General features: G+C 40.6%; 1 protein-coding gene across 3 annotated transcripts in view; it reads right to left on the bottom strand.

The window, feature by feature from the left end:
- Window positions 1-4,916: 4,916 nt before the first annotated feature.
- Window positions 4,917-16,549, bottom strand: part of CDK6 (cyclin dependent kinase 6) — a 240,637-nt gene continuing 229,004 nt past the window's right edge. For all 3 annotated transcript variants that reach the window (XM_045793256.2, XM_045793257.2, XM_045793255.2), the window contains exon 8: window positions 4,917-15,275. In XM_045793256.2, coding sequence (XP_045649212.1) covers window positions 15,129-15,275 — 147 coding nt within the window. In that variant the 3' untranslated portion in view covers window positions 4,917-15,128. The remainder of the gene's footprint in view (window positions 15,276-16,549) is intronic.

The raw sequence follows: 16,549 nt of genomic DNA, 5'->3' as shown, positions 1-16,549 counted from the left end.
AGTTTTATTTCAAATCTTTTGCTCATTTAAAAAATTGGATTGTCTGAATACCAATCCTTTGCCAGAATATGTTCAGTAATTTTCCCCCCAATCTGTGGTTTGTCTTTTCATTTTCTTAATGATTTCTTTCCAAGAACAAAAGTTTTAAGTATTTAAAAAAGGTTTTATTTGAGAGAGAGAGCGAGTGTGCGTGCAAACAAGAGGGGGTGGGGGAGGGGCAAAGGGATAAAATCTTTAAAACATTTAAAAAAAAAAATTGCATCCCATAGTACTCTCTATGCCTTTTCTGTTTTTCCCCCCCTCACAGCACTCATGTAACATCCTAGATATTTTGATAGTTCCTGTTTGCCTCCCCTCACTAGAAATAAGCTCACAAAGGGAATAAATCTTAAAATATTTTGTGTGGTGCCATTTCCCAGTGCCTGCGGTAGTGCTTGGCACATAGCAGGTGCTCAGTAAATACTTACTCAATGAATCGATGAGTATTCCCACCACCAAATCTTTAAATCTGTACCGTCTTTGATTGCCCTCCTGTTAGAGCTTTTCTCTATCCAAGTGCAGCCCTTCCTCTTGTGCCCCTCATCCCCTCCTTCTCCCCCTTCTTACTGACTTCATTTGTGCTGCTATTCCTTCTCTCTCCTTCACCTTCAATCACTCTGTCCCCCCAGTGGACTATCTCCTATCTCAGAAAAAAATTCTCCTTTGTTACCACATCCTCTGCAAGTTGTACCTCCATTTCTCTGTTCCGCTTCATGGCTAAGCTTCTCAAGCAGGTTGTCTGCATTCTCTCTCCCTCCACCCCCCGAAGCCTCATCTCTGACCACTCTCCCCTTCGCTCTCTATGCCCTGAGCACATGGACGTCCTTTCCGCTCCTCTGCCTTCAGTACTTCACCGGGCTTTCTATCTCATCCTTAGCTCAAAGCTTTTCACAGGGCCTTTCCTGCTCACCATGTCCCAAGTACTTTCTATCTTGTGACCTGTTTATTTTCTTTATGATGCTTATAATGTAATTATCTTGTGCACAGATTTATGTATGGTCTGTCTCCCACTAAAATGTTAGCGCCATGAGAGCAAGTATCTTGCTCTTGTTCACAGCTGCATCTTTAGAGTCTAGTGGTGCCTGGAACAGAGTAAAGGTTCAATAAATGTTGAGGTAATGAGTGAGTCAGCTTCCAGTGACCAGATAGAGGACTTAAATCTAACAGACATGTGCAACTAGATGCATTTGTGGTACTGCTCCTGGAAGCACTATTTCATATACTGAGAAAATGGCGTGGGCTGGGGAGAAATGTCTACCAACAGGGGATCTGCTAAGTAAATTATAGTACATTTACACAATGGCATACTATGCAGCCATACTACATGGTGATGTAAATTTATATTTGTTGAAATGACAAATTATCTAGGATATTATGTAAAGCAACAAATAAACAACCGCAGAGAACAACTTACTGAATGGAGTGCACAGTCCACTTCTGGGGTATAAAATTATAGTCACATATCTAACATGTATCTTTGTAAAGCTAAATATGTAGGAATTATTTATCAAATATTAGCAGTTTTATCTAGGGGGTAGGATTTCAAGTAATACATGTTTTCTTTACTTTTTGTATTTTTTAAGTATTTTATGGTCAACATGTAAGCATTTTATTTCACCGGTTACATATAAATTTTCTGACTCATTCATTCATTCAACACTAATGAACTTCCTCTCAGTTTTAGGCATCTCTAGACCCTAGAGAATGCAATCACATTTCTTTCTTTAAAAAAAAAAAGATGTATTTATGAGAGAAAGAGAGAGAGTGTGCGTGCATGAGCGGGGGAGGGGGAGAGGGAGAGGGAAAGAGAGAATCTCAAGCAGACTCCCCTCTGAGCAGAGCCCCACGCAGGGCTCAATCTTATGACTCTGAGATTATGACCTGAGCCGAAACCAAGAATCAGTTGCTCAGCTGACTGAGCCACCCAGGTGCCCCAATCACAGTTTTTTCTTATGTGTTGTATGCAATCTTATTTTAGGACTGTTTAAAGCGGAAACCACCATCTGCTTCTGACTTGGAGAGAATGACTTGAGGAAATAAGATAGTTTGTGTTTGTATGGTATGTCAGAATATCTGGCACTCGGGGGATGGCGCTTTGAATGCTAACTACCTCCCTTCTCCTCTTGAGAGAGCCATTTTTGCTGTACCTACAGCTAAATAACACTGTATCACAGGCAGGAGGGAGGGTCTATTATCACAAACGATCACTCTTGACACTTCTGCCTCTTTGCATCAGGTGCTGTTTGAAAGCTGAGGCCAGTCGATGTTGAGGGAGTATGAGTAAACTTGACTTTATCAGCTTTCTGAATACACTGTCATAATAGATGTCATTTTCCAGTGAGGAACCCTAGAGATCACAGGAAGTACAGGATTTAGAATAATGGACCCCATTCCAAGTGCTAATGTCTCCTCTATGCTGATGCAGCACTTCTCAAAGACGTTCTGCAGGAGAGTGAATTGGAACAGGGGTGGTGTCTGGTGACGTGGTAGCCCTGTGCAGTTACTGAAGTCATAAAATGTCTTTGAAGTCTTCTATATTATTTAAAAAATTTGAATTTTGCATTCTATTTCACAATGTTTTTTTATGTATTTTAAAAACAGTGTGTCTTTAATGAAAAACACTTTTTTATTTTAAGCAAAATCGATGCTTGGGGAGAGTAGATCTTTTTACGTGTAGCTCTGTATTCTCCCCTGTATACTCCAGGTTCCTGGGAACCCCCACTGGAAAAGTGCAGGCTCCACTATCATTGTTTTTACCCACACTTATATAAGGACACTACTCTTGTACTTAGCTTTCCAATAGCTTGAAATTACAGTGCAGAGCAGCGGCCTCAAACTATAGTACTGATAGAGGAGAGAGGGAGCTGTAGTAGGATTCCTGCTGCAATTGATAGAAATTTCCTTGAGCTACCGAAGTTAAATGGAAAGGGGGGAAAACACCTAGAGACAGATTTCATAATAAGGATATGGGGAGTTGCCAAGCCTGGGGAACAGGAGTCAGAAAGCTGTCTGGATTCAGCCTCTGCACATTACCATCTCTCTCCATGGGTCAGCTCCCCATGATCCCTTGTGCACACTGGGAGAAATACAGCTACCTGCAGCTCCGAATTTATAGGTAGTGCTTGCAGACATCTGGGAGATGGAAGCCCCATCTCTTGGTCCCACATTCCATGGGATACTATGGTTGCTCTATCAGCTCCATCCAGAAAGGGGCATTTGGAGAACGAGTATGACATCCTGGGGCCCATCCCTGCCATGACCTCTTGCCTAGAGAGCCGGTAAACTGGGCACAATCAGTGGCAAAGGGCTTCCGGCTCCTAGTGGAATGAAGTTCTAAGTGAGACTAGCAGAGATAGCTAGGGACCAATGGAAGGCTCTCTCTGTACGCTGCTCTGAAGTAAATGATTATAGATGCCCACGGTTTGTGCAAATATCTGTAGTTATGAGTGATCTATTAAACTACAAACTTTCAATTTCTTTTCTAAAACATGTTTTTGAAATTTTATTTCTTGAAGTAATCTCTACACCCCGTGTTGGGCTTGAACTCATGACCCCAAGACCAAGAGTCACATGTTCTTCTGACTGAGCCAGCCAGGCACCCCTACAAGCTTTTCAATTTCTTAGTAAAGATCATACTCTTGACTTTCTGTATTATCCCTCCTGAATATTTCATGCAAATTTTAAAAATGTAGATGCACATTAGGGCCTGTTAAACAAAATTAAGGCAAGTCCTAATGAGAGCTCCTAGGGAATTCTGGAGGACCAACTTAAAAAGGCCTGGTATCAGAGCACCTGCGTGGCTCAGTCGGTGAAGCGGCCGACTCTTATTTCGGCTCAGGTCATGATCTCAGGGTCCTGGGACAGAGGCTTGCATTGGGCTCCACGCTCAGTGGGGAGTCTGCTTGAGATTTTCTCTCTCCCTCTGTCCCTCCCTGACACTTGCGTGTGCTCTCTAAAATAAATAAATAAATAAATAAATGAATAAATAAATCTTAAAAAAAGTACCTGATATCATACACGAAGAGGGGACTGTATCAGACAGCAACACTCCTGCTTTGCTGTATAGTGTCTCAGTAGCTGCTTCGTCTATCACTCTGCATCAGCACATAAGCAGATGAACAAAGAGGAACACACATTAAAAGACATGGTCTTCCTCTTTAAACCCCTTCAGTGGTTCCAAATTCCTTTATATGGCACATTAAACCCTTCCCAGCATCACCTCCAGACTCCTTCACATACCCACCCACCCCCTTACTAGTTGTTTTCAAACATTAAGTCACGGTCTATTAGTGGGGTTCTGAAATCAGTTTAGTGGGTTCCACCAGCACTTTCAAAGAGTGGAGGATAATAAAATAGAGAACATGTGGGGCACTCAGCATCATTTCACAAAATCTCAGCTTCTGGTACAGACGTGTGCATCTGCGTGTGCACGTGTATACCAGGTCATGCGGGGAGACTGGATTTCTTTCTGTAGGTTATGAGCCAGATGCTACAGCCACAGCCTCGGGGGGGGGCCTCACCAATCTTACCGCTAGCTCTTACATAACTGCATGCCTTTGCACACGCACAGTATTTCTACTTGTATACCTGGCGGACAGTGATTTTCGGTTGGGTTGTCAGAGTTTAGCATAACCAACTAGTAAGAGCTTACCAAACATTTGTTACTGGAGCTTTAAGCTCAACGAGCTGCTATTTAGCTTTTAAAAACATCTGAAACCTGAAAAGGAGTCTCTTCCAACAAAAGTTTAAAATGTGTTCTGCTAAAACCTCCTATTTAATTATAAGTTACTTCACTCATTGTAATTATATTCATTTTATATTAAGTGAAAAGAAAAATAGCTATGACAATAATTCATTTCCAAGAAAGCAGTCTGAGATGGCTGTTTTTATTACTTTTATTTGCTACCAATATTTTTATTGTAAGAAATACAAAAGGTATGACAAATATACAAACCATTCTCTTTTTGCTTCAATTTAGCTTGTGCATATGTGAAAACAATGAACTGGACAGTGAAGTTTCAACACTAATTCTTAAAAAACAATGAATTCCATTATCTGACAATAAATACCTAAATTTGCATTCTAGCACCCAGTAAGACATCCAGTTTCCAAAAGATTTGTGATCTGCAACCCTTTGAATTCTCTGACACGTTACCTTTGCCATTGCAACAGAGTCAGCATCGGCAGTTGTCGCTCTCCAAGTAAGTCCTAGAATAAGGCGCATGCTAGAATGACTGCCCCTGACCTCGGGCAGTCCAGGTCATAAAGCATCTTTGACTTGAGCTACTTTTCAAAACAGATTGCTAGTGATGGGGGATTTAAGGTAAGTTTTCGTAGTTCTTGGATTATATATCTTACATGATACAAACAATCTACTTTCCTATTTTCCTCTTCAGGTGAGAAGAGTCTAGATAAACTGACCTGTATTTTCATCTACCTAAAGGGAAAGAAGCAAGATCATTTAGCTCAGGGTGCTATGAAGGGGGTAACATTACAGATAAGCTTTATTTCTTTTCTTTTTTTTTTTCTTTTTTTGCCCCAGGAGAGCTTTCTGTATGGAGGGATGGTCGCCAGAGTGAGAGAACCCTTCCCATTCTGCTCCTGTCTACACCCATAGCCATTTTTCTTTGGGGGCTAAATGATCCGGTACATGGGAAGGTCTCTGCTTTCAGAGAGCTGCACCGCACCCACATTTGGGGAGAGCACAGGGTTTCTGTCCTCTGTGAGAAAGGATACCCAGGTGAACCTGACAGGCCAGTGTGGTAACTCTCAACCTTGTGTACGGAGAAAAGAGCAGAAGCACTCTCTGCTACCAAGCCATCTGCCAACATTCTTGTAAGACTGTGTTCCAGGCAGTGAATTTCCACACTGCTTCTTTTACCTGCTCAAACCCAAGCACCAAAACAGCATTCTGTAGCGATATGAGCAAACGGAATGAGAGTAATTTTGCACCTTTAAGGAACATGCACCCTTATAAGTCTGTACCCTGATATTAAAATAGCAGAATGAGTTTCAAGTATGAAGAAATACAGTAAAACTACGGCCTGTAGATGGATAGAAAACAGCAGCCTGGAATGTGGTGTATAGACTTGTTTAGTTTCTCCTTTTGTACCACAGCCGAAATTGAATGCTCTGTAGGATGACTTGGTTTTAAAATCAAGATGCACACGAACGTGCTGGAGGGCATCTGTGATCAGCGCCGTGAGCACACTCTGTGCCCAGCCAAAGGTCAAGTAAAAGTGGTGGCCAAGCCCGAGCAGGCACACCCGTGATGCCTAACGCATCCCTCTCTTCGTGTCCCTGATGCCCAAAGAGCGGCAGAAGAGGATAAAGAGCACCATGCAGACAGGCCAGGATGGGGGCAGGGAGCACTTCAGCGGGAGGGAGGAAGGATGCTGGGGGGATGGGAGGACGTTGGTTCACACAGCCTAGATTAGTATCTGACATGCCCATGCACCGTCTCTACATCTCCAGAACCGTGATTTCAAACACAGAAACCAACAAGTCAAATATCCAAAATACATTTTTTTCTACGTTTAACACATTTTCTATTATAAAAGTTCCAAAAAAAAAAAAAAAAAGCTTACTGGGTAGGACAGCCTTGCTGAAAACCTAGAATAAAGTTTTAACTAAGCCCTATGGGAATGCAGAAACACTACACTAATACATTTTACAGTGAAAACATGCATTTACACATCTCTGACATGATAATCCTGTAAAACCTTCTAGCTCTCATTTGCACTCTACGGGAACCGATATTGTGCTTTTCTTAACACATACTGCTCTTCTATACCAAACACTTGCCAATTAACCTTCAGATCCAAACCTAAAATACCAGAAATGCCACAAGCTTCTGAGGTGTTGGGGACTGTTGGTTGTTAACATCCACTGTTGACTACTGTACATGCAATCCTTGTGTTTATTACCAGACTGAATTGCTTCTGTACAGAACCAAGTTGCCTGAAGCACGGAAACCTGAATTTCTCCATCTGACACATTCTGGAAGCCCCAAGGCACAAGCTGACAGTTTGCTTCTACAGAAAACTCTCACACTGTTCTCCTTGCAACGGTTACTACCTGTTCCCACTACTGCACAGGACACCTATGAAGGCACGAGATCGAGATCGCAGGGAGGAAGCTTCGTCTCAAGGCCAGATAGGAGGCGGCACCACCCAGGCACCTGTCTCTGCCTGGCACCTGCACGGACAGCTGTCTGGCAGAGTTCCTAAATTAAGGCAGTATCTGATGCTTTTCTATCTGATTTTAAATTTTCGTTGTATTTTCACGCTATACTATATGCATACTTGACAGAAGAACTACAAAGTCCTTTGCTTTAATTCCTTTACACAATGATAAAACACCTAGACACAAAAATACTACACCTACAGACTTAAATTCTACCCATCATGTTAAAATAAATGCTGCTTATTTGGGGGCTTAGTCTAATTTTAATTTACTTAGCTCCATCAAGACCATGATAATGAACATTAAATGCAAATCCTAATGCCATCTCCTTTCAGTTGTACTTTCATAGGCCTAGTGTGATTCAGAAATAAATAACATACATGAATAATAATAGAAATAATTTATGCAAGTGTAGAACAACTTGAAATAGAAATTCCCCACCTTGTTAAGTGCTGTTGCTAGGGGTAGTTGCTGCCATTTATCCCATGTACTAACTAATATATTTACTACTGGTCATAGTAAAACACACGAATACAAAGTAAGTGAGGAACTGTGATAATCACGTGTACGTTATTGCAAACACAGGACCAAAATGAGAAGCTATACAATGTACTTCGGGGTTCGGTTCAAGAAATGTATCACCGCTGGGGTCTATTCTCATTATTTGGAGACTTCAAGGTTAAATTAGGAGTTGCTGGTGATCACAGAAGTATTGCTAGCTAATACATATTATTGCATTTCAAAAAACTTAAGATTAGAAACTTTCAAGTTAAGGGTACAATGGGTATCTTCAGGACTGTAACCTAAGCATGTCAACAGAATTTGGCCGGAAACCAGAGTGTCAGAAATTAAATAACTGTGTGTGGCTCTATGCTTGCTCATTAGTGCTACAGTCATAGTTCTTTATTGCAATATGTACAGTCATGTGCCCCCTTTCTAAGGAAACCTATATTTGACAATCCAAACTCCCAAAGCAGAGAAGGAGTTGATTATTTGCTTGATGAAACAATTCACACAAAAGGTCCTCCAAACAGGAAAATCCTCTACTACGTGAGATAATTGGCTTACATACCTTTACTGGATAAAGAAAAAAAGAGAAAGAAGAAATTAGAAACTAGAGAGTTAGGAGCTTTTGCCTAGGAAGAAAATAAACAAATTTTCAAAACAAAACTTCTCCACACATCTTTTGCCATCATATATGTAGAATGATAGAAAATAAAAAAATAAAAAATCTTTCTTGTAATTATACATCTTCTCTTAAAAAAAAAAAAAAGCTGAGCTTAGAGCTTGAGAGATGCTTGGTAGACGCTTCATAAAGAATAGCATCTCTTTATACCCGAACTTTCAAAGAATTGTGTTGTACTTATTTATGCACAGAAGACACCCGTTTGCTTCTAGGAACAATTTACCTCCTAGGATCGCAGAACAGATGCCTCTGAGACAGCAGCAGGGCACATGGACCTCGGACAATCTCCCGCCGGGTCTGTACTACGTTTCAGGCACTAACAGGTGAGCGGCGGGCGGGTCCCAGCCAGCTCCGCCCACTGCCGCTCTACTGCCAAAGGGGGGGGAGGGTGACGGCGCAGCGCACCCAGAAGGTTTTCAGGTGGCCGTCAAGTGTCGACCACGAGCAAATAGAGTTCAGACTGGCCCAAGTGATAACAAACTCGAGGTGTGAATTCGGCCTTCCATTTAGGGACTTAAATTGGAACCTACTTCGGTGGGGTTTTAAGCAGAGGGACGGGGCCGACGAGTTCCCAGAGAGCTCTGGCCAGCCCCTAGCGCGTGCGGTGTTTTGATTCAGAAAGGAGTTCGTGAGACGTGCCTGCCCGCTACTCTGCAGGAAAGTTAAGCAGGCACTGTCGAGTTTCTCCCACTCAGAAGGAATAAACTGCCTTCTGTTATGCCGTGCTAAGGAAACTCTGAAAAGTACTACAACTGCCTTCCTCCTCAATTTCTGTAACACTTACTGAGGAAAAGGGCTTCTAAAATTAACTAAAATCACCTGGGGAATGATCAGTCTCTGAGCAGACCTAGGAATTAAAACATAGGAGTGTATGGAGATATATACGGAGATACATAGGAAAAATTAAATAGATGGAGAGATTAAAGATTTATGTAAATATACTCCTATGTTGTTATGCTCACATGCTTGGACAGGATTTTTAAAAATTAGCTTTTCTTGTGAATTTACACTTGTGATTACACAGATGTAAAAAATTACCAGGTCTTTTAGTATATAAGGGCACTGTTTCAGCATAGCAATTCTTCTGGAAAAAATAGTTTTGTCTACTTAAATACCAATGTTACTTATTTTATTCATCTGATTTTTACATGAGGATTTAAAATTTTAATCAATGTCTAAAGACCATCATGGTAAGAAATGTGAAAACAGCAGATGGGGGTATAAGTATTTTGGCCGAGGCCACTGGAGGAGTTTTACACTCCTAACAAAACCATCCTGGTCACAGATGAATGTTGCCTTTTAATAGTTAGCCTGTCCATTTTTGTAACTTCTGCACCTAGAACAGTGAGGTAATTAGGTACCTCAAAGAAATGCTTCTTGAAAAATAAGAGGTCTTGGCTCTCTTTATGCACTTAAATAATCAAAATGGGTGTATTATCCATTCTCAAGAATGACTTACTCACAGACAACTGTTCAGAACCTAGTGAACAACTAAGATATCGAGGTTACAGAATGTTACGAAGACTCTTAATCATCCTGACAAACTAGTGCTAAGCAAGAGTAAAATATGTGCAGAAAAATAAAGTTAGAACGAAGTCTTGAGAAGTACCTCTACAGCCTTGCTCCGATTTTCTCCCCCCACCCCCCCACCTCCCGAAAGTGCCACCTTGTGGAATATACTGGAATGAAACAAGAAAGCCCATGTCTTAGGACAGTGTGAAATTTAAAACAGACATCTACAAGAAAAATCGTTTCCCTTTCCTACCATATAACCTTCAGATTGCTGTAATAGTATTTAAGTAGATGCTTGAAAAAAAGCCTGTATTAATTTTCAAGAGGCTCTTGTTCTTCTTCTTGAAGGCCAGAGCACCAGTATCAAGGAAACATAAATAGGTCGATGGAAGTTCATGCATTTATCTAAACTCCCTGGGAATGCTAAGAAATAGAAAACATTTTGAAAAGCTGATTCATACTTCATTAAAACAAACAACTAATTGAGAAAAAAAAGCACATTTAAAAATCAGACCCCTCCTCTTTTACATTTCTATTGTATACAAACATCAGAAGATAGAAAAGGCCAAAGGAATATTTTAGTTTTGTGAAAAAGTACAAGTTAGAAATGCTTGAGATATAGGTATGTAACACAACTAGGTTGAAAACGGCATTGGTAAGAAATGAAAATGCTATTTTCTTGTGCTTTTGAGGAAAACACCACTGTTAATTATCTGGGGGCTCACGTTGCTTGATAGGCTTTTGGTAGCCTCAAGAAGTTTCTCCACGGCGGGGAAGGAGCACGTAGCTATGTTTCTAATCATACATCTGAATGTATTGGATGCACATGATTTGGGCTTCACAGTTTTTCAAAAAATCCTGGTGGCAGGGGAAATATGTGCCTTTTTAAAATTTAATATATATATATATATTCTACAGGGAACATTCTCAGGCTTGTATAATGAGTATAGCTTCTTGTAGCTGCTTTCTCCCATGAAGTGAGAAAGTAGTACAGGTGGTTTAGTTTGTTCAGGCGGACATTTGAAATGGCAACTACTTGGAACAGCTTTTCCATAAAACATGTTTTTGAATGTATCAACTTCATAGTTGCCAGGTGACTTTAATATAAATTCTTACAATATATTTGTTAATATATATCCTTCAAAATATATCTAACTTTGAAACTATCCTTCTTTGAATACTTTTTCTCCTGAATTTCCTCTATCCATTGTCCACTGTATTAGGACTTTTAAAGATTTAGAAATCAGATAAAATAAAGACACTGTTTTCATGTGTCACAATGTAAAACATGCATTCTTCTGAATTCTAGCAACACCTAAGAATTTATAATGCCTCAACATTTTCTTTCCAAGGTAAATATCCTATAGTTTCTGTACTAACACAATTAAGTAATTACAGTGGCTTATTAACTTTTAATATCACTCTTTCTTAGGCCCAACGATGCAACGAAAGCCTGCTTTTGGAAAATGTGAGACACTCTCTCGTGTGCTTATCATAAAAATAGTCCAGTTGTCATTTAAAAGAAGCAATTCTTTGAAGAAAAGAATTTTAATATGTTTATATTAGAAGCTTACATGATTTTAATTTCCATAAAGGAATGAAGATTGCCATTACTGACTTTAATAGGTGCCACTTTTAAGAGAAGCAGCTGTAGTTAAAAGCTCAATTTTAATACATAATTTAAGGTTCAAAATATTTGGTACTATTTAGGTTTTTTTCCATCAAGATGGATAGTACCACATTCTGTAGTCAAACGATAAAATCTTTAGTAAGGGGTACAAATTTTCTTTAAGATATCCTGTGCATTCTGAAATTTTCATTTTTTACTTAAAATTGAAAGGCTGAGATTCTGTTCTTAAGTAAATATTTTGAACTATTCTTAGTAAGACACCTTGGGCTAAATGAAAAGTGTGCCATTCCTACTGTGTGATTCCTGAGAGAAAATCATGAGAATACAGAGGGATGAAATGGCTCGGAGCTCCTGTCCAAAACAGGTTCTTGGGTTTTGTGCTTCTTGGGTTCCTATCCACTTTAAAGGAGAGACAAAGTGGGAGGCGCCAATGCACGGGGTTCTTAAAAGCTCTTGGAAATTGTGTTTTTCAGGTCGTAAGATTAGGGCCTTATTACCTTTGCCACATGATAGCTTATGATGCTGAAATGGACAGGTTTCTCTTTTATTCTTAAATGGGATTGTTACAACTCCACCCTGCACAACAGTTCCCACGATGCCTGGGCCACTAGGACAACTGTCATATAGAAACTATCAGGCCCATGCCAGCACCAGTCCTCGGTATGAAATTCAAATGTGATTTTCAATCTGACACCAGATTTTTACTGCTATAAGCTGCTTCAGTATAACCCTGGGGCAATATGACCTTTTCAGCTAACCATGGCTTCACTTTTGGCAAAGACGTTTGAAACCATACGTCACAGAAGAAAAAGCTGTGTTCAGTAAATTCCTGTGCTGCTGTGTGCTTCCAAGTGCCCTCATGGCAAGGGTGGTTGTGTGGGATCTGGTTCAGAACTGGTGAGCCTGGATATAAAAGACATAAAACAAGAGGGTAATCTCTCAACCACACTAACTCCAGATGGAGAGCTGGGCTAGACTCTTTAAGTTCAGAGAGGCCGAGGTGCCCCCTCCTTCTGCCTCTCCGAGGATAATCTGCCAAGTATCCAATGCTGAAATGTTTGGGCTTTAAGTTTTCTTCATAAACACTACCGAGAAATGAACCAAAAGTATATGCTAGAAATAAAGTGGAGCTCTCTACTTGTTTAAAATTCTCAAGAATGCTGAAAAATTCCAGTTTAGAACAGCTGCATTTTTCTTGAGAATACTTATGAAAAACTTAAAAAAGCAGAAACTCAAGGTATGTCCACTCTAACCATGGATACTAACCAAAAAGCACATGACGAATCAGTGCAGGGAGTTTAAAAGTCAATTTCTAGGCCCCAGCAAAAACGTCTTTGTATTTTGACCCCCAATCAAAGGAAAGGCAGAACTCACTGTTCCAGGGGAGACATTGTCCCGAATGCTCTGGATTCATTATATCTCAAGCATTTATGGTAATGACCAAACATAGTCAATGTTGTCAACAATGAAGAAAGTGTAAAACATTCTTACGGCCCATCTTCTCATTCATATCTGGCTTTAGACAAATCTTCCTGCTCTTCAAGTTACTGAGTTAGAAAAATGTTAAACAACGCATGTATTAAAAAAGAGTAATTCCCACCCCAAAAAGCTTTCAAGGAGAAAAGTGTCCTAATTTTTCTCCCGTTCAAGATGGTAGTATAGAAATATTGAGCTGTGAAGAATTCAGGAAGGCTTGACAATATATAAACATCATCTGGAACATTTTCTACTGAGGGAAGCAATGTTCATTCTCTGAAAACCCTAACTCTAAACATGGTCTAACTGTTGCACGCACGCAAAACATGAGTCAGAAAGCAAAGACAGCTAACCCTCCAAAAAGATACTTAATCTCTGTGTCTTCAAGCACCAACCACATATAAGGCAGAGATGACACTGGAATATAAAGAACAGTAGAGAAAACGGCAAGAGAAAAAAAAAAAACAACGCTGTTCACAATGCCCAGGTCAGGCTGGCTCTGCAGAGAACAGGAGTATGCACAAGGCACTGGAAACAAGCACAGCCTGGGGGATGAGAAAAGATGGTTTTATAGAGTAAATATATATTTCTAAAAAATAGTGAAAGACATTCCCTCTGATTCTACACTGACCATATATTCTAAAAAATCGTAAAACACTAAGTAACAGTTTAAAGCAATCTATGTGCTGGTGATAGAGAAGAACCAGTCCTCTACTCACTGCCTAGGTAACAACAACAAATACCAGGTAGGAAGATCACGTGTGAGCAAGAACATACCGGCAAGGCGGGGGGGCCTGTTAGGATCACGAAATGGGAGCTGTAAGCCACAATCTGAATCTATTTTCAAAAGATTCATTGAAAGAAAGCAAGCAGGGGGTGCACGGGAAAAGTTGAAGCAATCTGTTATTAGTCATGTAATAGTAATATATGTTAGAGGCCCTGGGGGATAGATAGGATGGATACTTTGCAAACAAAGCAGTGCATGGTAGAAAAAGTACAGTGTAATAGTGAAAACTTAAATGGTATTCATGTCTCTGGTCAGAGAGAACGACTCTCCAAACCAAAACAGGAAACAGTTTCTGACAAATTCCTAAAATCAAAAAACAAAATAAAGTAACAACAAAACCCAAGAAGGAAAGAGATTTCAAATCAGGAAATAAAGACTTTCTCTAGTTTTTTTTTTTTTTTTTTTTTTGACAATTTTACCTATTTGAGGTACACTCTCTAAATCCATAGCAAGTAAGAAAAAGCTTATAGGTATTTTTTCAAAAGAAACAATAAATCATATAATACAGGTTAAAATGGGCTTATATTGAGTAAATTCAGCTTTTTGAAGAGTAAATAGAATGTACACTTTAAAAAACAGGTCTCTTAAAAGATAGTAGCATTTTTTTTTCTTTTGTTGTGTGTAGAAAACCTCATCTAGATAGTGAACCTTTTACTACTAGCAAATTTACTGCTTTTGGCCATGAAATTCTGAGGATATAGGCTCAACTTTCTAATTTGAGAAGCCCATTCTGGTAAATCACCTTTAGTCAACAGACACCTGTTATTTATAGGTCACTTTGAGTCTTTAAAATTCAATCATTCTCGTTGTTTACAGAAAGTAACACTTTAAGAGAACAAGAATCTCTCTCTCTCTCACACACACACACACACACACCCACACACACACAGACACGCACACAGACTCTCACTTAAAAGTACCGAATCAGGCTTGGGCAGCTGCAGGGAGATTACATCATAACTCAGCTGTGCCTGGATTGCTCACTTCACACTGGCAGCATTCAAGGTTAGAAAAATGAAACGGCAGCACGATTGGTCAGCAGCTTCTCTTCTTCTGGAAGTATTCCAGGTTCTTGAAACAAACAAACAGACAAACAAACAAACGAATAAACATAAAGCTGCAATCATTCTTGCATTGATCTCCAAACAGTCAACTAGGCGGTTTCCATGGAGAAGCAGAGCCCGTCCAGAAGACGGCAACTAGGTCCCCAGCCAGTGATCTTCAGCAGCTCTGCTGGGGCTCACTCAGGGTGGGGGGCCATCAGCCCCCAGGGGTGTTCTCCGGGAGATCAGCTCAAGGCGGCGGCTGGGACCTCAGGCTGTATTCATCTCCGAGCTGTTCTGGCTGGGCGGCAGATGGGCATCCAGATTCTCCTTGCACCTCTCCAGGTCATGGAAGTACGGGTGAGACAGAGCACTGTAGGCAGATATTCTTTTGGCTGGATTAAATGTTAAGCACTTCTGTGATAAAGAAAAAATAATCGATTGACGTAAAACATGGCCATTTAAATAGTGTGTTTACACAGTTACACATTTATTCGCCACCATGAGTTAAGTGTGTCTAGAGAGAGAATGAATATCTTCTTCAAGGGACACGATGGGGTGCCTGGGTGGCTCAGTCGGTTGAGCGGCCAACTCTTGGTTTCAGCTCAGGTCATGATCTCACGGCGGAGAGACCGAGCTCCGCATTGGGCTCCGTGCTCAGTAGGGAGTCTGCTTGAGATTCTCTCTCTCCCTCCTCCTGCTCATGCTCTCTCTCTCTCATATAAATAAATAAGGGGTGCCTGGGTGGCTCAGTCGGTTAAGCATCTGTCTTCAGCTCAGGTCATGATCTCGGGGTCCTGGGATGGAGCCCTGCATCGGGCCCTCCGCTCAGTGCTGAGTCGGCTTCTCCCTCTCCTTCTGTGATCTCTCTTGCTTTTGCTCTCTCAAATAAATAAACAAAACCTTTAAATAAATAAATAAATCTTAAAAAAAAAAAAAAAAAGGGACCCTAAACAAAACGTAGACAGTAGCCATCTTATCTATGGCTTCAATGTATAAACTGCCCTTCAGGAGTTTAGCCCTAGCCCTTCAGTTGCCTAACAGCTGTTGGGTTGCCTATGGACTGTTACCTCTGTAGGCTTTCTCTTCAACCCACCCCAGTCCTTTAAAAGATATTATTATTGTAGTACGTATACAACTTTATTTAGGTAGTGATTTTTCTAATGCTAGCCAAATTAATGCTATAGTCAGCAACATCACCCGAACTTTTTACCCTTCTCCAAGGGTGTTGTTTTTTTTTTTTTTTCAAGATTTTATACATTTATTTGACAGAGCGAGAGAGCACAAGCAGGGGGAGCAGTAGAGGGAGAGGGAGAAGCAGGCTTCCTGCTGAGCAAGGAGCCCCATGCGGGGCTCCATCCCAGGACCCTGAGATCATGACCTGAGCTGAAGGCAGACACTTAACCGACTGAGCCACCCAGGCACCCCGTACCCTTCCCCAAGGTTTACTGATGAGTCGGCAATGGAAGGTGGTTACCTTGTTCAGGGGTAAAAGGCTAATTACTAAATGATAGTAATGGTTTCTGACGTATTTCTAAAATCAAAACAAAAACAAAAGAACAACAAAAGACACAAAAAAGGAAATACATTTTAAGCCAGGAAATAAAGGTTTTCTCTATTCAGGAGGGGGCAAGTAAGAGCTGAAACCTAGGCCCAACTTATCCCGGTCTACCGGCCAGCCGCGGACTCTG

This window comes from Ursus americanus, chromosome 3 (assembly GCF_024610735.1).
Source record: "Ursus americanus isolate L20-20 chromosome 3, mUrsAme1.1.p, whole genome shotgun sequence".
NCBI lineage: Eukaryota > Metazoa > Chordata > Mammalia > Carnivora > Ursidae > Ursus > Ursus americanus.
Note: the sequence above shows the minus strand (reverse complement) of the source record. Positions and strands in the feature narration are given on the sequence as shown.